The sequence below is a fragment of the Barbatula barbatula genome (assembly GCF_947034865.1).
Source record: "Barbatula barbatula genome assembly, chromosome: 14".
Taxonomy (NCBI): domain Eukaryota; kingdom Metazoa; phylum Chordata; class Actinopteri; order Cypriniformes; family Nemacheilidae; genus Barbatula; species Barbatula barbatula.
The window spans coordinates 9,911,559-9,933,001 of record NC_136777.1 but is presented as its reverse complement, the minus strand read 5'-3'; the positions used below and the strand labels follow the sequence as shown (position 1 = coordinate 9,933,001).

The window sequence follows — 21,443 nt, the reverse complement described above, 5'->3', positions numbered from 1 at the left end:
TACAAATGCAGCCTGTGAAATAACAACCAGTCCATGCTATTAATAAGAAATTGAGACCAAGTTATTCTAAAGAAGAAAACAAACATACCAGGCAAAACATTAAGCTTTCTATAAACGAAAATGCCTACACAGACCTGTATTCATTTAGAATGTGTCATGATTCTGCTGCATCGTGTCATGTTTCTCTTAGTATAGTGGCAGGATCATGACAGAACCTCATGTTAAATGTGGAGAGAGGCAATTATTGTTGTTATTGCCTTCCATACGCTCTCTCCGGGTCTCGTCTCTGTTCCCATCTTCTCTTTACCTGATTATTGATGCCCTACACCTGTTTCCCTCTTGATTTGCTCCCTTATTTGATGCCCTTGTGTCTTCTGTCTTGTGCTGGTTTATTGCGGTTGTGTGGTGAGTCCATGTGTCTTGTCAAGTCTAGTTCAGTGTATTTGTAGTTCTTGTTTTAAGTTTATTTTATGTCTTTGTATGGTATGGTATGGCATGGCATGGCATGGCATGGCATGGTATGGCATGGTATGGTATGGTATGGTATGGTATGGTATGGTATGGTATGGTATGGTATGGTATGGTATGGTATGGTATGGTATGGTATGGTATGGTATGGTATAAGTATGGTATAAGTATGGTATAAGTATGGTATAAGTATGGTATAAGTAATTGTATCCATGTTTTGTTCTGTTACCCCCTCGTGGGTCTTTGTTTTATTATTTATTAAATTATCTGTTAACCCCTTACCCGCTGTCTGCACCTGGGTCCTCTCTCCGTGTCTCACCATGAGAATCATGACAGAATGCCTTTGTCTATAAACGTTTTCCACTTATTGATGTGAGCAATGCATTTATTCCGGTGTCTTCATTTCTCAAGAGAAATACTAATCTCATGTCAGGGATATATGCAGCTAGATAAGGTCTTGAGGTTTTAACACTATGGTTAGAGGCATACGATCTAATTTTGGATCTCAAAATGATCTAAAAGACATTAGGTCTCTGTCAGACATACAGTGATGGTACGATTTAGTTAAATATAGATAAATAAAACAGATAGTTTCATTAATTTTGTGTGACTTAAAAAAATACATTATGCCCTTCTCTTTCTGACCATGTAATGACATATGCAAAATAATGTATTTATTCCCACAAAATACATACATGACAGAGAATATTTTTCAGACTGCCTAACAAAATCACGTTTTTAATGGTCTGTATGCTAAATATGTGTAGTATTTTATAATTTAATACATAATGTATTAATTCCATATTTTTACCATTTTGGATCTGTTTCAGACACTCTCTCCACATCCTATATTCACTCTAACCCTTGAACCCCTGATCCTTGAAGTATGGGGCCAGTTGCATAAACAAAGCCGCTAAGTTAAGACTGTGTCTTAACAACTATTCTCACAGACAAGCATTAGTTAGGACTTCTGTCTTATTTTTCATATTTCAATTAGACCAATCTACCTTTGTATTTAACTGACTTGAAGTTAAGGCCAGTCTTGAAGAAAAAAAATGTACTAACTTGAAAGACTAGTCTAAGCATTTTATGCAACCAGCCCAGAGATATATAAAATGTTGGCATTACAAAATAATGATTCATGCATTCAATGGCTGACAGTGTGTTTTAATGGCTCACAAATACAGTAAGCTTACTCATTTTATAGGTATAACAAGTACAAGAGTAAACAGCTATAATCTCAAAAAGTCTTATCCAAACACATCTTCAAAACATCAACATTTTAATAGTTTTGGATTGGTGTAGTTTTTACAAACCAGTAAATGCGAGATACAACTTAACCCTAAAAAGACTGGGTATAGAGGTAGTCAGAAATCCTTAACATATGTTACAACTGGTTTGCTTTTAACCTTTATTATTTCAAAGCACAAGGTCTTACTAGGCTTGAGATGGGTTATGTTCATTAGTCTTCAGCGCCATCTCCTGGAGATTTATGTCGACGACAACAACATGAATGTATGCTCAAAAGTTGTATATTCAACCAATAGAAAGAGTGAGAGAGTTTTTGTATCTTGGACTAATATTTGATGAAAAATGTAATTGGAAGTCACATTAGGAAAATTGAAAATAAATGTAAGGGAGTACTTAATGCTATGACTTCAATAACTAAGTATGAGTGGGGAGCAAATAAAAGTTCATTGTTACAAATATTCAAGCCTTGATACGCTCTAGCATAGAAAATGGATGTATAGTATATGGAGAAGGGTGCAAATCAGAACTGAAGAAACTGGAGAACATACAATCTAGAGCACTAAGAATCTGCTGTGGATCAACCCCTCTAGATGCCATTAGACTTGAAATGGGGGAGAAGCTATGATGATGTACTGGGTTGATTTGCAGGGAAGTGATGTCAAGTACACGCACGGTTTTAAAGGATTGCTGGGAATATAAAAAAAGGATGAAATAGCTATCGATGGATGTATTAAAAATGGGTCAAGGATTCTGGTTTAGAGAACGAAAACATCTGCCCCAATTTACCATTAGATGGTGTGTCAGTATAGAACTTTCCAGAACCTTTTGTTGAATTGACATTATCAGAGGCCAGGGAGAGAGGAGAAGGTTACAATAACAGTAATGAAATGAGTGTTTTTATAGAAATGGTTTTACTCTTTCACACAGTTTTTCTTATTTTCTCCTGTAAAGCTGCTTTGTAACAATTGTGACAAGCGCTATATAAATAAAATTGAATTGAATTACACAAGATAAACAGTAGGTGGCGGTAATACTCCAACTGAGTGATCGGTCATAAACCTCTACGAAGAAGAATTCATGCACGTTTAAATGGACACTTTAGGCCTTCATCTTTTCATTTATAACTCTTTTCAGATTGCTTAAAGTGATAGTTCACGCAAAAATGAAAATTCTGACATAATTCACTTACCCTCATGTAATAAAGATATTTCTTTCCTACTATGGTAGTGGATGATGTCCCAAATTGCCAACATTCTTACAAATATATTTATTTGTGTCTAACAGGACAAAAATGTATACAGATTTGAAACAACCTGAGGCTGAGTAAAACTTTTTGGCTGAACTAGCCCTTTAAGATGCACTTGGTGACAACAAGATTGTTCCCATTTATAACGCAACACATAATTATATTTATCATACAAATAATCTCTCAAAACATATATATTTAGAAAAATATCAGCGCAGTTTATCGTCAATTATCTTTGCGTCACTTTCCTGTCACAATAACCAAGTACTTTAGTGCGCGATTACCACACTGATTTGAGATCAGCTACACATACTCCGCTCAAGTCCCCTTTACGTAAGACCCGCTGATCCTAGATCAGCGCTAAAAGACACCCCGACGCACCACGCATGCGCGCACTTTGTTTCGATTCTCACTGGGGTAGCAGCTGACTGGCGTGGCCGCCCGTCAACAACAGTTACTATAGAAGTGGGCCAGGCACTGTCGCGTTATCCTAGCATTCTTTAAAGATTTAGTTCATTTGCTTTTTTGTGCGGTTTCATCTGCGTTTAATCGCGTCTGGTGCTATGGAAAGCTGACCATTGAAGACTTGTGAAATCGCAGGCTAAAGACTCACGTCGAATTATTTACGTGGAGCTAGTTAACAGTTAGCCAGTTAGCAAATCTGACAGCCGATATGATGGCACGTTTGAGAATGAAACGGATGTTCGTGTCATTTCGTATGAATTAATACGTTCATACACACACTCTCCACATCAGATGTGGTCGAATCGAGTGAATTAGAAACAACGATTAAAGCACGGTAAGTCTCTACCGGCTAACTCTCGGTTAGCTCGCTGCTAGCCGTGTAACGTTACACTTTTAAATGGGTGAACGGTTTCACTTTTTAGTCGTCGTTAACAAAAACAATTACACAGGGAGAGACACTGTTAAACGATCTGGTTGTAGAGCCCTCGTGTAGACAAAAACCGAGGCTGTCATGTCATCATCTTCATGTCATGTAACGGTTTTTGTGGAGTAAATGTGATGTGTGTTACTGTTGTGCTTCTCAGATGGAGAAACCTCCTTTTAGACAGAATCAGGTCTGTGGCGCTTGGCTCATGAAGGAGAGGCTTGGAACAGGTGGATTTGGTCATGTCTACCTGTATCAGAATCAGGTTAGTGTCTGCCTGACGTGCTTTAATCTTTACTTACAGACTTTATGCTCATGTGTCGATTCACTTTCATTTCCAGGAGACCTCGGAGAAAATTGCTGTGAAGCTCTGTCGCCTTGAGCTTAATTCCAAAAACAAAGACAGATGGAGCCGAGAGGTTCAGATTATGAAAAAGTGTGTACATCCATGCTACGATATATATAAAAATCATTGTTGTTTTATTTATTTGTGTTGACTATGCTAGCTAATCATCTTGTTGACCACTTTTCAGGCTTAAACATCTTAATGTAGTGACAGCAAAAGATGTGCCTGACGAGATGATGCACATTGCCTTGAATGATTTACCACTTTTAGCCATGGAATACTGTTCCAAGGGAGACCTTCGAAAGGTGTGCAGTTTTGAGCAGCTTTTAAGTACACAAAAAGTGAAAATTCTCTCATCGTTTACTCCATCAGGTTGTATATTAAACTTTAAACGCACCTGGGTGCATTGAAACAGAACAGTCGCATACCTTGATCAAACAGGAGGAGGGTTATTTTACATTAAAGATACAGTATAAAAATAAAATTAGCCGTAAAGAGAGGCTGCAATCATGTGAACTGCTGCCTTTTATGTGAAGTTGATGTAAAATTGAGGAGACACCCGCATCTGCCATGTTAAGGAAGCAATACATTAAGAAATGCTCCCTGTTGTAACATCCACCCGTTGTAAAAAGAAAAGCGACATCTAGTGAAAGTAGTAGCAATAACATTGACGTTAATGAGCGTTCAGTGCTTGCCGAAATATGAAAGAAAAAAAATACATTTGCAGCTTTTGAGAATCTATATCAAATCGACCGCATTTAAAAAAAAAAGATTTTTTTATTAGAGTACACGATGACAGAATTTTCAATTTTGAGTGAACTGTTCCTTTAAGTCACTTTCTATTTCCCTGTTGCAGTTGTTAAGCAAACCAGAAAATTGCTGCGGGTTAAAAGAGAGTGAGGTGTTGGCTTTACTAAATGATGTCGGTAATATGTCATTTTTCAAAACTCCTATTATCATTTAATTTTAATAATATTTTTATGAGTAATCTTTAGTAAAGATGTAAAACAAGCTATTTAATGCTTGACAGGTTCCGGAATCCAGTACCTCCATGAGAATAAGATAATTCACAGAGATCTCAAGCCAGAGAATATTGTGCTGCAGGACCTAAATGGAAAGGTATGTGCTATTCGGTTTGGTTTTTGTTGTAAATATTTTTTTTTCTAACTTTCTCTTTTGTTTTGATGATTTTGCAGCTTGTCCACAAAATAATTGACCTTGGCTATGCCAAAGACCTGGACCAGGGGAGCCTATGCACTTCATTTGTGGGCACTTTGCAATATCTGGTATGTGTTTGCAGTTATCAGTACTAAATAAAACAAGATTATTATACTATGCATTTGCAAGCTGTAAAGAAAAAAACAATACTGTTTTCATTTGGTCTTTGCAAACAGGCTCCAGAGCTGTTTGAAGGCAAGTCATACACAGTCACTGTGGACTATTGGAGCTTTGGCACCATGATCTTTGAGTGCTGCTGTGGATTCCGGCCTTTTCTTCACAATCTCCAGCCTGTGCAGTGGTACTTTTCTTTAAAACCCCATTCCTCAAACAACATGTTTCCTTCTCTGTTTAAATGGTCACCATCTGTTTGCTTTTCTTAGGACAAGCAAAGTGCGAAACAAAGGCCCAAAGGACATAATGGCTGTGGAAGATATGAATGGAGAGGTCCGGTTTTCTACCCACCTTCCATACCCCAACAATTTAAGCAGGTAGCTAAAGACACTGTAAATGAATTAAGATTCTGCCAGTTTTGTCTTAGTTGATTTACTGTGTTTGTTCTTTTAGGACACTACTGCAGCCCTTAGAGGGAGTGTTGCAGCTGATGCTTAAGTGGGACCCAGTACAAAGAGGAGGAGGAGCATTTAATCCAGACACAAAACAGCCCTTGTGTTTCGGTCTTCTTGATCAAATACTAAACATGAAGGTTTGACATGGGCACTTGAATTTTTAGATATAATTTTTAATAAAATCAAACTATTGCGTATTTAGTAATGTTTATTGAAAAAGTATGATAAGGCCATTGGATTTTTATTTTTTTTAAGCTAAGGTTCTTTTATTTTTAGGTTGTTCACATCTTGAACATGACAACGACCCAAGTTCACTCGTTTTTGCTCAGCCCAGATGAAGGGCTCCACTCCCTGCAACAGAGGATTGAAGCTGAGACCAAAATTGAACTTTTGAATCAAGAGCTTTTGCAGGAAACGGGAGTCATGTTAGATCCCAGGAAGCCTGCTGCACAGTGTGTTTTAGATGGAGTAGTGAGTGCTTTATATTGAATATTTATTTTTGCCAAAAGCACTTTATCGGTCAATCAGCAAGAATTCCCTGATGATTTGTTTTGTTTGGTTGTGTCTGATCATCAGAGAGGATGGGACAGCTACATTGTATATCTGTTCGACAAGAGCTTAACCAAGTACTCAGGACCTCTAACAGCTAGAACACTTCCTGATAGTGTCAACTTTATTGGTATTCATTATTTTATTTGCAACACATATGAATAGCATGTTAATATGTTTCAGTATTTGTTTTAACAAAAATGATTCATTTAGAATTTTGAAGCTGCATTTCTCTTATTTCTCATGAAACTTCACCCAAGTCTTAATTTTTTTAACCGCATTTCTCGGTTACAGTGCGGGAAACCAGAACCCAGCTCCCTCTCAGTGCCCTGAAGAAGGTTTGGGGTGAGGCAGTTAGCTACATCTGTGGTCTCAGAGAGGACTACAGTCGCCTCTTCCAGGGTCAACGTGCAGCCATGTATGTGTATCATATTGTGTTTATTCTTAAAGATCATATTCTTTAAGATCTTTCATCATTTACTGTTGTTTTGGCGTATGTATTTGCAGGTTGAGCCTCCTTCGCTACAACACCAATCTTACGAGATACAAGAACATGATGTTCTCATTTTCCCAGCAGTTGAAAGCTAAGCTTGATTTTTTTAAGAGCAGCATACAGTACGACTTGGAGAAATATAGCGATCAGATGCAGTATGGCATATGTAAGAGTTCACATGATTTATTTCCTCAAGCATGATTATCATGTAGAATGACTGTAATTTAAAACAACTTTGTTTCTGAAGCCTCAGAGAAGATGCTGAAGGCTTGGCAGGACAATGATGAGAAAGCAGCTGCATTTGTACAGGTACTGTGGATAATACATAGTCATTCTGAAGCCAGTTCTTGTACGCTGACATTGTTTAAGCAACAACTAAAGTTTTGTGTTTTTGAAGGTGGCAGAAATTGGCCATTTAGATGAGGAGATTATGGCGCTGCACTCAGAAATTGTTGAGCTTCAGAGAAGTCCTTATGCTCGACGACAAGGAGACGTCATGGAGCAGCTGTGAGTATATTCTTGCAGTTATTTAACGTTTCTCGGAATAGATTTCTCACATTTCTTGAACATTTTGTGATTCAAACCGAACTGTCTCTGATCACAGGCAGGAAAAATCAATTGAACTCTACAGACAATTGAAGGCAAAATGCAAAAGTAAGTATCTAATCTCCTAATTGTGTTCGGTGAGTCGATTCATAGAAGGGCCTTCATAGTTTCACATAGTGTGAAATTGTATTAGTGAGTTAAGGAGGTAAATATTTGGTGTTTAGAGATTTGTGTTTTGTGTCTCCCCCAGTGCCAGACCCCCAGCATGGCTACAGTGACAGCTCTGAGATGGTGAAAGTCATCGTACAAACTGTCCAAAATCAAGACAGGGTGCTAAGAGATCTTTATGCACACCTCAGGTAAAGTTGCTTTTAACATTAACATTCTGGTTTTATGTCAACTACGCAATATCCACATATTACACATTTTAATTCAAAGGAGCATAGTAAGCAGTTTGCCAGACAGGAGCTTTAGAATGGTTTAGATCGTATTTATCTAACCGATATCAGTTTGTTCATTTTTAATCAAATCAAATGCCAGTAAACTATGGATTACCTCAACGATCTATTTTAGGGCCTCTGCTTCTCTCTATATACAGTACATGCTGCCCCTTGGTAACATTATTGTGCTATGCAGATGATGCTCGATTATACATTACATCTAGAACGGACGAAATTTCTAAATTAACAAAACTGACAAGAGTGCAGGATATAAAACACTGGATGACTAGTAATTTTCTTCTTCTAAATTCTCTACCAAATACCTGTAAGCAGGATATTACAGATTACAGGATGGAAAAATATTGTCTATATCACACTGGAAGGTTTCAAAAGTAAACTAGAATAATAGATGATCTTGCAGCAAAAGTAGACTTAAAATAGGAGAGTACTTGTAGAAGAGGTGTGTCTGTTAGGTATGGTGGATAATGATTTGAACGCACTGCTTTAATTACTATTACAATATACCATAATATGCCTGTTATTTGCAGTAAAATACTTCTGAGCAAGCAGAAGATTATCGACCTCTTCCCTAAAATCGAGAAGACACTGGAGTCTATTAAGGAGGCAGACAGCACTGTCATGCAGATGCAAATCAAGAGACAAAGAGAGTTTTGGCACTTACTGAAGATCGCCTGTGTAAGTAACATGCTTTTATTCTTAAGTACGCACATGACCTGTAATCACAAATTTCCCTATAAACCGGTTAACACGTTTTTACCTTCACAGGATAATATAGTTGTACAATAATGTGTCTTCTATTCATAGTTGCTGAATGTGCATTTGTTTTTAGGCACAAAACATAACACGAGGCCCTGTAAGCCAGAGTGCTGAGATGCCCTCCTCACTGTCAACATGGAATCAGACTCAAGCCCAGTGCTCTTCTCGATCACCCATGTCCCTCCAAGTGCCACAAGATGGGTAAATCTTCATACCATGAGTGATTTTATAGAAGCTGTGTTCCTACCTAAGGGTTATTGGTTATAAGGTTGTTAAAAGTTATTTTATTTCCAGTGAATCAGTCAATCATCTGCTTGAGGAGAACCAGCGCTACCTGAGCCAACTAACCAGTTTACTGCAAGAAACACCTGAAGAGAAATCAGAGAGCATAATGGTGAGTCTTGCATCTATGAAGCTGTTAACACAGCAACAGTTTGAGTAAGTTATATATTATATGCTGTATTATAAATCTGGTTCATGTTGTAATGACCAATCACTTATTTTTTTAAATAATAAAAGTATTTTATAATAATATTTTGTGGTCTTTTTCACACAGGCTCAAGATTGGAGCTGGACTAAGTATGATTCGCTGCTTTCTAAGTCACAGCGCTTATAGAGTCAAGACATACTCTATGACAGGAAGTAACAGTTTTTCTTTTATATACAGTTATTCATCATCACTGGATTGGGGTTTGTGTTGATTTGTATAATTTGTTTATCATAAAGTAACTTTTGTCTGTATCTAAATTCAGTTAAAATCACATTTTGCAGTGTTGTAGCAACCCTGTATATTTTGAGGATGCATTTTGAATTGACATGGAACCAACAACATGCAAAAAATATCTAGAAGTGTATTTATTTACATATGACATAGTTCTCTGTATGGGTTGATTGTACTGTCATTTTAGCTGGGTAATTGTTTGTAGTTCAGCATCTGCACTTTAAAGGCTCACTGTGAATGTTTTGAAAGTGTGAGGTCAGTGAAATTGGTCTCGTCACTTATTGAAAGTAAAAATAGTATATAAAGCAGAATCTTGATTTAATACTAATGATATATGGTTGGCTTTATAATAATGTTACAAGCAAACATTTGCAGTTTCTGAATAAGACACAGAAATACACAAAGGCGGTGACGGTTACCAATATTGAATAATGGTTAAGAATGAATGTGGTTGTTCATCAGTGGGCAAATTTTATTGAATTCATATGAACTATCATACAAAAATAAAGAATAAAAAGTTGGTATATTTGAAATTCATAGTTATATTATTTTCATGTAATTGATTTAGTCCTGTTTTTCACTTTTTTGGCCCAAAGACGATCAGCTCAATAAGAGTTCATCATAAACTATAGAACAAGATTTTGCATTTCCTTTTTTTTCTGAGGATATTCCGGGTTAAAAATTAACATCTTCTGTATGAACACTTAGGTTTTAATGTGTTTACTGTGTACATGACAAATAAACTGTAATTAAAGTGCTTTTCCTTGTGTCATTTTAATGTTGTAATGATGCTAGAAGGATGGCAGCAAACACTAAATAGTGCAACACTATTAGTTAGTCAATAGAATTTCTGAAAAACGGTTATTAACACTGAAGTGCACACATAAGTATCTTAAAAGATGAACAAGGTCGAATAGGCAATACATGCTTAATTTATAGTCGTTTAGATTCAGGGTGTAGACCGCGGTCTTTTACATTAAAGAGGACTTTTATTTTGAAATTAGGCACTTCATCTTGGAAACCAGCAGTTACTAGAGCCATTAAAAACCAGAGCTGCGACACTCGCATAGAAAGGAATGCAGAAGTAACTCGTGTCATGGAGAGCTCTATAGTTCAAACATTACTTTGAAGCCCATTCATTTCACTGTTTCCCAGTGAATAGAATACATTCCCAAGTTGATAGAATACATCTCGGTAGAACTGGTGTTTTATTATAAGGATGTTTTTGAGACAAACTATTGTTTTGGATGTTTTTAATAAAAATGGCTTTGTGTGTGTGTGGTTGAATGATTTTCTATAAAGACTGCTCACTTAAAATATGATCTAGCCTCTCCCTATGTACATTAAATAATAAAATCTCATACTGACTGAAAAGGTTTGTCTTGTTCATTTCTTGTTCCTTTACCGTTGATTATTTCTTGTACTTCTCTTCTTAACAAAATGTTACATGTACTAATGATCATAGAAGCATAAAAAACAGATGAACGCATGCATACTGTTAATGTTATGCACATTATGCATTATTCATAGTCAAATTAAATACAATAGTGTCTCTCTAACACTCATCAGACAAAATGTCATCACCATAGAAATCACTGCATATATCGTGTTGGTATTAAGTGAAATTTGTTGCAAACACAGTTACTCCCACTGTCTCTCCCACTTGAACCCATTCAAACAGACAGTTTGGAACTACGCGCCATGAACCTAGTGACCACGCGGCGGCTAGATCAAAGTGTGTCGCAACTCTTGTTTTTCAATTACACATAGACTTGACCTCCCCTCTATAATAAATCTACAAACTTCCCATTGTGTCTAAATTAGTTCATACTATCAGTTGAGTTTTATATCGACTGCTCTGTTATCAGTTTTATCCTCGGAGATACGGGGGAGTAAAACATGTAAAATCTTGAAGTTGACTTCTAAATTCAATTAAAGCAGATCTGCTTTACAGAGCATCGCTGATATAAGAATGGCTGCGTCTCAGAAATGTCTTGGGAAAGGTAGGAAACATTAACACCAATGAAATAATCTTAATGGAAAACTTTATTTTAACAGCTGTTGACAGATCTCCTGTAGTTTGCATAAAAGAACAGAAATCATCATTTCACTAGGACAGTGGTTCTCAAACGTTTTTTTCTTAAGTCCCCCTTAACCCCCAAATAAAGACTTAAACTTAGAATGTTTATTAAATCAAAAACATTCAGTACCACGCAGAAACATGAATTATTTTGGTCGGTGGGCTTATTTTGTAATGTTTGGTTGCATATAATGTATGAAAAACGTCTCCCCTGGATCCATCTTGGGGTCCCCAGTTCCAGAACCACTGGATTAGGATATAACATTATGATTTAGCACTAGCGTGTCATCCTTAAACATGTCCGGATTTGTCTTTGTTATGTTAGCACGAGGTGTGTATCTGTTATTTAATCACAATACGCATGTGTGCTGACAACAGCATGACAAAGCATTTTCAAGAAATCAGCACAGCAGGTTTAAGGACATTTGTAACTGTGCTGAGAAGTGATCTGTCATCATGCTGTAGAAGTAAAATCAGTCTTGCCGATTTTGTTCAGACTGTCTTTCCTGTTGAACCCAGTGAATTGTGTTGCTTTCTAAAAAAAAACATTATATGCAAATGTGAACCAGACATACTGTGATCAATAAATATGTTCATGATGCTCTTCTACATTATCATAGAGTTTTCTGTCATTTTATAAAACAGGATTTCATGTAGATACCTAATACCAGTATACTTTAATCAAGCCATATACTTTTGTTTTATCACCCAAATAGAATCACTTGTTTCTTTTTTATAAACTGGTCGTTCAGGTCTTAAAGGTTTTTCATATAACAGGCAGTGCTGCCCCTGGCCCTGTGCCAAATGACCATGTTCGCTTATACAGCATGAGATTCTGCCCTTTTGCCCAAAGAACAAGACTGGTGCTTCATGCCAAGGGAATAAAGTGAGTACATAGTGAATTCTCTGTTTTGCTGAAGGTTCTCGGTTTTGCATTTAATAAGTGAAATTGAAATAAAGTCAAAGGAATCTTTGGTTTTAGCGAGAAGAAAATCACTCTGTGAATCATTTGCTGGTTTGTATTTTGTATAGACATGATATTATCAACATCAATTTAAAGAATAAACCTGATTGGTTTTTGGAGAAAAATCCTCTTGGATTAGTCCCAGTGCTGGAAACCCAGAGTGGACAGGTGATAAACGAGTCACCGATCACCTGTGAGTATCTGGATGAGGTGTACCCACAAAAAAAACTCCTTCCATCCGACCCTTTTCAGAAGGCCCAACAGAAAATGCTACTAGAACATTTCTCAAAGGTAGGCAGTTTCATGCTCATGGATAACAACATATAGAATATAGAAATGTAATATATTTTTCCAGTAGGGATGTTGATATAATGTCAGATTTTTTTTGAAGAAAACATGTTTACTTCATTGTCAGTGGATGCTCTTGTTAGGTGACTCCGTTCTTCTATAAAATCCCAATGGGAAAGAATAAAGGAGTGGATGTCTCAGAGCTTCAAGCTGAACTTAAAGACAAACTCACCCATTTAAACAAGGTGGGAGTAAAATAGAAGGTAAAATAAACATGTAAATTGCATAAATAACCTTTGATAACTTTCTGTATTTTAAATGGATTTTGTCAGATGCTCGGCAACAAGACGTTTTTTGGAGGGGATTCGGTCACAATGATTGACTACATGATGTGGCCATGGTTTGAGAGACTGGAGATGCTGGAACTGAAGCCGTATGTTTTTTTTTCAGAATATACACATATCTTGATATATATCTTTGTGCATCTCTGAAAACTCTTAAGGTAAAGCTGTGGTTTCTGTCTAATTGAAAGCACACACACGAAGAACAACTCTCAAACTGAGCAATCATAAAACAAGACTTTAAATTGAGCATTAACACACTATCGTGATATTTCAGCTGCTTGGACGGCTCTCCTGAGTTAAAGAAGTGGATTGAGCACATGTTGGAGGATCCCAGTGTGAAAGCTATAATGTTCAGCACAGAAATCTACAAGGCCTTCTACAAGACCTACATGGAGGGAAACCCTGATTATGATTATGGGCTTTAGAATAAATCATTTTCAGTGATAACAAACAATGAATTTTATCTGATTTAACTGAAGTTATACTTGATCTATTCAAGGTTTTGATAATCTTACAATCAGATTGTTTAAAGGGTTTACTCAAGCGACGTCTGTAGCTTGAAAAACTCCTGTCGTGGATATAGTTCTGAGGATTCGTGAAATGTTCAGCTGAATGACATGCAGCCAATAAAATCTGTTCTCTACACAATGTGGTGAAAAAAACGTATGACATTAAACAAATTAAAACAAGTTTTGGGAGTCTAATAGATTAAATATAATTATCTGAAGATTCTTATTTCCAGTATAATTCTGAGTTTTTGCTGTCTTATGAAGTGATTAATTCATTTTAGTTGTTTCGTTTTTCATTTAGAAAAATCATTAGTACACTAAGGTGATTTAACCCTTTAAGTTAATCAGTAATGCTTCAGTATCTTATTGTCTCTGTAGTTCATGGGTTGCCCCTTTCTGGAATTTAACCTAAAATGTTTGCCTTAACAGCCCATATTCTTCCAATGGAAATATTAACCCTTTGTTTTCTGGAATAAGAAAGGATTCTAGTTTAAAACTTTACAAAACTAAAGTCTTTTTAAAAAACCTGCCAGGAAAAGACAAGTTTTTTGTTTGTAATTGTACCGGAAGAAACTCTCAGTGACAGATTTTAGCAAGCAAAGGTCCACACCTTTATTTTTAGAGTCCTATAGATTTAGAGCTTCAAACTAAAATGGCTATAAAACCGTGCGTTGCAGGTGCCTTTCCAATCCTTTATCTGTTTGCTTAAGTGTGCTCCACCCTGAACAGAGTTAAAAAGATTTAACAATAGATGTCAATCAATGCGATATGTTTTGCATTGCAGTGAGTGACAGTGCGATACAGACCAAATCACTTTTGCGTAATGTCAAAAAAGGTCTCTTAATAGCACAAAATACGTTTTGAATGCATGTGATGAAGTTTAGATTTGATTTGAGAATAGATAGACTCTTTGTTTGTGTTGTCTTGATGACTTGAGGTTTTGTGGATTACTTACACAGTGCCGTGGACAGAATCTCACAAAATAGTCAAAAATTGCACGTCTAAAGATAAGTAATGTATAAATTGCCATCATCCTTGCAATTAATAAATTAGGCTACAGATTACAAATAAATGACAAAGATGACAGCTTTAGTTTTTAGTTGGTTATGTATGCATTTTGTTGTATTTATTTAGATGCCATGGTTAAGGTTTTTCCGAAGATGCATTAATCTATGGACGAGTTGTAAAAATGTACTTTGGAGGGACCAGCATCAAATCGCGTACAAATGCTAAGCATATTAAAATATAGTGAGTCATCTTCATATACAAGCTTTATTTTGAAAAAGGTCAGATGGGCGAGACTATACAAGTGCATGAGAGGAGGGTACCTTAGGTTTCCGCCACACCCATTCTTTCTTTAAAAACTCAACTTTACCACCGTATACTGCACTCAACACTCAAGTTTATCCGCACGGGTGAGTAACAACTTGAATAACACACATTTAATGCTTTTCTTTCAGTCATTTAAACTAACCCTATTGATTATGACGGCCATCGGTGAACTTTTCCTTCTTTCAAGAATCGTCGCTTTTAGCTTTAAACGTTTGTCTAGAAAACGGCCGTGCTTTCTGTGCGGTTACAAATGTGTTTCTGTTTTAGGAGATCTTAAAGTGAGCACACCGATCGCTACGATGGCTTGTCAAAAATGTCACGGAAAAGGTGAAGTTAGCTTGTCAGAAGATAAACTATCCATAACTTTTACAGAGACCATTTTTTTGCAGAAGCAAAACTTGTATTCTGAGCTGATATAGTGGGGTTTATAAGATGTAATTCTTTACGTTCAATCACGCATTGCTGTATTTATGAACACGTGAATGTGGATGGTTACATTCGTGCTTTAATGTTTGTATTGTGTAACAGATAGTACTGCTCCTGGACCAGTTCCTAAAGATCTTATTCGGCTGTACAGCATGAGATTCTGTCCATTCGCTCAGAGAACACGGCTGGTACTCCATGACAAAGGAATCAAGTGAGTGTTGATATTGACCTATGAAACCGTGAGTTATAGCCTACCTATAGTGTACGCATGTTTTTAGTGTTTTGTATTTTTATTATGACCGTGCCAAATTATTCTATTGTGTAGACATGAGATCGTCAACATCAATACTAAAGAAAAGCCTGCTTGGTTTTTGGAGAAGAATCCTAATGGGACAGTGCCAGTCTTGGAAACCGCATGTGGTCAGGTGATATACGAGTCGCCAATCACCTGTGAATACCTGGAGGAGGTCTTCCCTCAGAAGAAACTGTGCCCAGCTGACCCTTTTGAGAGGGCTCAACATAAAATGTTGCTGGAGAATTACTCCAAGGTAGGCACTACGCAGTTTGGCATTTGGAGTTGGAAATATAACCCATCTCCTGGTATGACTGCTGATTTTGGGTGTGCAGCCTTATCATAATTCCACGATGACGTGTCTCCTGGTAAATCGCAGCCATCTATATCAGGCGCACATAGAAACAATGCTGCTTTTCCCTCGGTCGCTTCAAGATGCAGGATTACGTCAAATTATCCAAACACTAAGTCATACATAAAAAACCAAAAAGAAGTGCTTCAGGCTATCCGTTTCGAGCTACATTCAGAAATAGGTAAAAAGCCAAGTAAACTTTTGCACTTACTCGAGGAATGATGACAAGGGCATATAGCAATGTTCAGCCATATGACCTCAGCGCAATGAGACCGGAAGTGGGTTAGCTGGCTGAGATTTTAGCGGGAGTATGTCAGCGCCCTGTATGCATATACCCCATTGTAGCAAACAACAATAGCAAAGATGTGTGAAGATGCAACAAGCCAGGAACGTGATATATTTTCATTCAAATAATTTCGGGTTTATGAATTGCTTTTATATTGACATGAATGTCGGGTGAATATGGGTTCTTATTTCAGGTGATTCCATACTTCTATAAGCTCTCTATGACCAAAGGAGAGGATCTCTCAGTACCTGAAAAAGAGTTTAAAGAGAAACTCGGCCAACTAAATGAGGTGCGTTATTCTTAAATAATACTAATTGGATATATTTGTTTCATACATTCAGTTTTAATCCTCTTAACTTTCAACTTTTTGTTATATATCTTTTTATAGACTCTGGCAAAAAAGAAAACCAAATACTTTGGAGGAGATTCACTCACAATGATCGATTACCTGATCTGGCCGTGGTTTGAGAGGATCGAAATGATGGGGCTAAAGCAGTAAGTTTTAGATTGTTTTATGACATTGAAAGAAGTAGAAAGTTTTGCTGAGTCATTGAGGTTAAATCGAACAAATGCAAACGTTGTAAATCACTCAGTCAGATGAAGAAAGGTAGGGCTTTGGTTTCTGTGAACTGAATAGAAAAGCACTTTGGTACACTAACCCTTGTTCACAGAGGAAAAAAGGCACTTTTCTTCAGACATTGTCTTGTTTGACAATCATCTAAATAATAAACAATTAATTAACTGTATTTATAAATAAAAGGTAAACACTTTTTTTATGTTGCAGTTGTTTGGACCACACTCCCGAGTTAAAACTGTGGATTGAACGCATGTATGAGAATCCCAGTGTGAAAGCCACCATGTTCAGCAATGATGTTCACAAGGTGTTCTTTGACAGCTACATGGAGGGAAAACCCAAATTTGACTATGGTTTATAGAGTAAATCATGTTTACGTACAAAGGCAGCGTAATATTTGTCCATCTGCTTGTGGTGTTTCTTTGTATGGTACTCTTTTAATGGACATTCATGCATTTCTGTCCTGATGGTGCTTTATTATTGTCATTTATACATGGACCTAAATAAACCAAAGGTTAACATAAACATAACGGCAAAATATATGTATCCTTTTATCTACTCTTTTCCATCTTATATATCACTGTTTCTTTACTTTATGATCAACCATTAAAGGCGTAGTTCACCCAAAATTCAAATCCTGTCATTTTTTTTGTCATGTTGTTCCAACCATGTTTGTCTTAAAACAACAAAACTATGTTTTGAACAGGAGCTGTCAAGCTCAAGAAAAAGGCACCTTGAAAGGGGTGTGTCCAACAAGATTGTATGGATTTGTTGACTGGAAAAATAAATCGCATGACAACTTTGATCTACAGCAAGAATTATGTCAATTTGACATGAAGATGAGTACATTTGTATTTTTAATCAATCTTTCTTGAACAGTGCTGTTACAAGGTTGGCCCACTACTGCTTATGTAATGCCTGATGCAACAGGAACCTTTACAATAAACAGTAAACAGACTTTATATTCAGTGCATGTCACCATGCTGCATTCTGAATTGTTCATTAGTGGTGCTTTCGTTTAATTCTTTGGTAAATATCATATTTTGCATAATTACAATATAAATCATATAGCTTGTTCGGAAACGATTACACATTACAAAATTACGAAGGCTTAAACTATATCACTTTGTGGTAAGCTATAACGAATCCCTGTGAAAAAACACATACATTTTTCTCTGCTGACGATTGAACCTCTATGCTGAAAGCAATTCCTCAAACTCAACAGCCGGTAAATTTGATCATAATTGTTAATATTACTGCAAAATACAGTGACTAAATGTTTATTCATAACAAATAATACATTCTTGTTTGTAATTACGCATGGTTACCTGTTAAAATATACGATCAGCTGCCATATATAAATAACACAAACATTATAGTAGCATTAGTAACAGTGCTTTAACATGTGATTTACATTTAAGGTGCAAAACATAACAATTACTCCATACCAGATTATTGAAGCATCAACTCCCATCCTACATATGTGTGGCTGAGCTGAGTTTATGGTGCATGTGACCGTTAGGGAAGTGAGGGGTATATTCCTGCACAAGCACAGAGGAATTTGTGATCATCTCTTGAAAATGATCCACCATTTTGGCATAGACTTGCCTTTGCAACACAAGAGGTCTAAAAAGGTTTATTGGCTCTGCACTGCGGAATAGTTCAGGGATCTGAATTTCGACTGGGACGTGAGGGTTCCCAACGATAGCGTGATAGAGTCTCTTCTCCTCCAGGCTTTTCTGCAGGAAACTGAGCAAATCTCGTAATCTGTGATCAAGGTTTTGCTTCTGCCACACTGAAGGAGGTTTGCTCAGAAGAAGGTGTAGGACTCCGGTCTTTATATGGTAATTTGTAAGAGCACTTTTCCCAGTCAAAGCTGTTTGCTTTTTGTGCAAGAAAGACACTATCTGAAGACAGTGGATGTGACAGGAATTTGTAGGTAGTTTTTGAGCTAGATGTTTAAGTAGATTTCTTTCATAAACAGTCAGTGAGAGGTGCCAGTGAGTGTCTGAGGGGTTGCTAGTTTCAGTAGGGAAGTGAGAGATAAAGTATGCATCAGTGTTTTCAAACTGAACAGCAGGGGTAACGTTAAGAGTGACAGTCTTTCCAGACCTAAATCTGATTTTAAGCGCACCGGGGACGTCCAGGTTCTGAAATGCCAGTTCAAACTCATACTTATGAGAGATGTGTTGCCATGCTTTGGTCACCGAGATCTGAAACCATCTCATGATTTGAGCTTTTGACAAATAAGCATTGTCCTTTACACAGAAGTGTTCCTCGAACCCTTGCTCATCAGTCTTCTCAAAGTCATTTCTGTTGTGAAGCAGACACAGCATATCATCGCCGAGATCGGCGGCACCACAAAGACAGTTTTTCCCATTTTGCTGTATTAGTTTAATCCTAACACATCCCTGCAGGTCTAGTGGGATGTCAGTGACGGAGTCACACCAGACGTCAAACTGAAACCTGTATGGCTGTGGGGCCGTGAAGGGCACAATGAGGTCACACGCTGGAGGCTTACATGCCCTCCAGGATTCAAACATGCTGCCTATGCCTACAAAGTCTTCAACTTCCATGTCAGCCTCTCCATCACAAACACTTTTCAAAGCCTCTAGCAAGTCATCTGCAAAGCCTTCGACAAATTCCTGCACTCTGCCATTCTCATGGGCAAAGGAATGAAAGCGGGTCTTGCAGAAGTTATTTAGGACGCCTTTATCTAAGGTGATAGCGTTGGCACTAGGATATCCAGTGCTGAAATATCCATCCTCGTCCTCAACAGGGTCAGGAATTTCAGCAGGGACTATATCCTGCCTGCAAACCTCAATTGTGAAGAAAATCACAAGGCAGAGGGCACTCCAGAAGTAGCAGCTATAACTTTCTGAATCCTCATCACTTATCAAAGCCTTCTCTGTTTTATAGATCTCCTGTTCTAGGCGCTTCTGTTCAGCCTCCAGGTTTTCTTGGTGCTCTCTCATCCGGGCCAGGAGGGCATCATCTTGCTCAGGGGTGGTGGTGTTCTCAGTGGGGAAGAGGAGTGGGTGGTTGAGAATAGCAGCCGCTATCACCACGCAAACCCGGGCGATAGCACCCTGCATTCTTTACTGTGCGTCTGAGAAAACATAAAGTTTTAGATTATCTTAACTGGTCTGTACACCAAAAAAGCATAAGAAATGTACAAGGCTCGTAATAAAAAACACTTCCTACATTTTAATACAACGTGTTAACATTATAAAGCCATATCTTGGAACAACTTCTAATAAAACACTTGTGCAAATGTCAGAATACTTCCTAAGTGAAAAAAGTGCCCTAAAATACACTTAAATGTTTATGCCTTATTCTCAGGCATACATTTTGTACTTAATATACAAAGACCTAGTCTTTAGTACTTTTTAAGATCTAAGCGCACTCCACTGTGCGATTTTGAGACACCGTCAATAAAAGTACTAAAGACTACATTTTTAGTATATAAAGAACAAAATTAATGTATGAAAACAGAGCGCTTTAAGTACACTTGATGTGTACTAAGTACAATTAAATCAAGTAAAAAGCACGATTTTTTACCTGAATATTTTAATTATTCAAATTTCCTGAAGGCCTTCATGTCTAACTTGAAGTGTGAGTAAAAAAGACTTTCACCAACTAGCATTTCAACATTTCTGTGCAATTTTAGGAAGGAACCTCATATAAACTGATAAGGAATTTATGTCATTGGTTTATTTATAGTCCGAGTGATTGCTGGATAAAGGCAGATTAAAGATACAAAAGAAAATTCTAAGTTTACATAATAACAACGTGAATTGTTGAATCATAGAAGTTGATTCATAACTGAACTCCAGTACAGGCGTACAGTGAAACTTCTGTGGCATAAAATATGTCCCACAGTCCACCAATACAGACGAATAGAGAACAAACGAGCTTTTAACGTTAGACTATACTTATTCATATTCCTCTTTATAAAGTTAAAGACACTTTACACGTGACAACTGTTACATTGTAACAACAAACGTAATGTACATATGACGTAATAAACTAACAGCTAAGGCGTGTCTCACTAATGTGAGTTAATTTGACTGCTTTGCGTGTTTTATTATGACGTTATATGGGGATTAAAATGACACATTTTAAATAAGTTCCAATTCTACGATGAACGTTACGTTGTAAAAGTCTTTGAGAAAACTGAGCAAATGAGTTGTACTTACTCAGCTCTCCAATAGTTAAAGACTCGCGATGGTCATTGTTCACAAATGACACTGAACCGACGAAAGAGAAAGCGCACCGTTATTCCTTCATTTCCTTATCCTGTTCGATACACTATGAGAAGTGCTTCTAACAACAAGGAAGTGACCAATGTGCTCGTTTTTCCTCTATAATAAGCACGTGGGTTGGACCAATAGACTTCTCACGGCCTCTGAAGAAGTATCTGCCAGTCGACATCCTATGTGACACGCTTTAGTTTCCTGGGCGGCGTAACGTTACTTTACAT

General features: G+C 37.1%; 3 protein-coding genes across 3 annotated transcripts; 2 read left to right on the top strand and 1 right to left on the bottom strand.

Moving 5' to 3' along the window:
• Positions 1 to 3,355: 3,355 nt before the first annotated feature.
• Positions 3,356 to 10,284, top strand: chuk (component of inhibitor of nuclear factor kappa B kinase complex). The gene is made up of 22 exons (XM_079472804.1): positions 3,356 to 3,764; positions 4,015 to 4,119; positions 4,196 to 4,290; positions 4,388 to 4,505; positions 5,057 to 5,126; positions 5,231 to 5,319; positions 5,397 to 5,486; positions 5,595 to 5,719; positions 5,802 to 5,909; positions 5,986 to 6,124; positions 6,264 to 6,458; positions 6,564 to 6,666; positions 6,831 to 6,954; positions 7,044 to 7,195; positions 7,277 to 7,338; positions 7,427 to 7,536; positions 7,634 to 7,683; positions 7,826 to 7,934; positions 8,564 to 8,711; positions 8,866 to 8,993; positions 9,087 to 9,186; positions 9,349 to 10,284. The coding sequence occupies exons 2-22, from the start codon at positions 4,015 to 4,017 to the stop codon at positions 9,406 to 9,408; spliced, it is 2,280 nt and encodes a 759-aa protein (XP_079328930.1). The 5' UTR covers positions 3,356 to 3,764; the 3' UTR covers positions 9,409 to 10,284.
• A 1,028-nt stretch (positions 10,285 to 11,312) lies between these two features.
• Positions 11,313 to 17,921, top strand: gsto1 (glutathione S-transferase omega 1). The gene is made up of 13 exons (XM_079473440.1): positions 11,313 to 11,516; positions 12,371 to 12,479; positions 12,626 to 12,848; positions 12,989 to 13,090; positions 13,178 to 13,278; positions 13,464 to 13,611; positions 15,032 to 15,113; positions 15,298 to 15,357; positions 15,559 to 15,667; positions 15,782 to 16,004; positions 16,580 to 16,675; positions 16,775 to 16,881; positions 17,171 to 17,921. Exons 1-13 carry the CDS (start codon positions 11,486 to 11,488, stop codon positions 17,319 to 17,321), a joined length of 1,542 nt encoding a protein of 513 aa, XP_079329566.1. The 5' UTR covers positions 11,313 to 11,485; the 3' UTR covers positions 17,322 to 17,921.
• itprip (inositol 1,4,5-trisphosphate receptor interacting protein) lies at positions 17,776 to 21,302 on the bottom strand. Its single transcript, XM_079473493.1, has 2 exons — positions 21,160 to 21,302; positions 17,776 to 20,069 (listed from the first exon to the last, which is right to left on the bottom strand). The coding sequence occupies exon 2, from the start codon at positions 20,053 to 20,055 to the stop codon at positions 18,436 to 18,438; it is 1,620 nt and encodes a 539-aa protein (XP_079329619.1). The 5' UTR covers positions 20,056 to 20,069; positions 21,160 to 21,302; the 3' UTR covers positions 17,776 to 18,435.
• Positions 21,303 to 21,443: the final 141 nt, after the last annotated feature.

Coding starts and splice junctions, on each gene's coding strand:
- chuk (XM_079472804.1), top strand. CDS start 4,015: ATGGAGAAACCTCCTTTTAGACAGAATCAGGTCTGTGGCGCTTGGCTC. Junction 4,120..4,195: donor TCTACCTGTATCAGAATCAG/GTTAGTGTCTGC, acceptor TTTCATTTCCAG/GAGACCTCGGAGAAAATTGC. Junction 7,196..7,276: donor TCAGATGCAGTATGGCATAT/GTAAGAGTTCAC, acceptor TTGTTTCTGAAG/CCTCAGAGAAGATGCTGAAG.
- gsto1 (XM_079473440.1), top strand. CDS start 11,486: ATGGCTGCGTCTCAGAAATGTCTTGGGAAAG. Junction 15,114..15,297: donor ACTCAAGTTTATCCGCACGG/GTGAGTAACAAC, acceptor TTTCTGTTTTAG/GAGATCTTAAAGTGAGCACA. Junction 16,005..16,579: donor TGCTGGAGAATTACTCCAAG/GTAGGCACTACG, acceptor TTCTTATTTCAG/GTGATTCCATACTTCTATAA.
- itprip (XM_079473493.1), bottom strand. CDS start 20,055: ATGCAGGGTGCTATCGCCCGGGTTTGCGTGGTGATAGCGGCTGCTATT.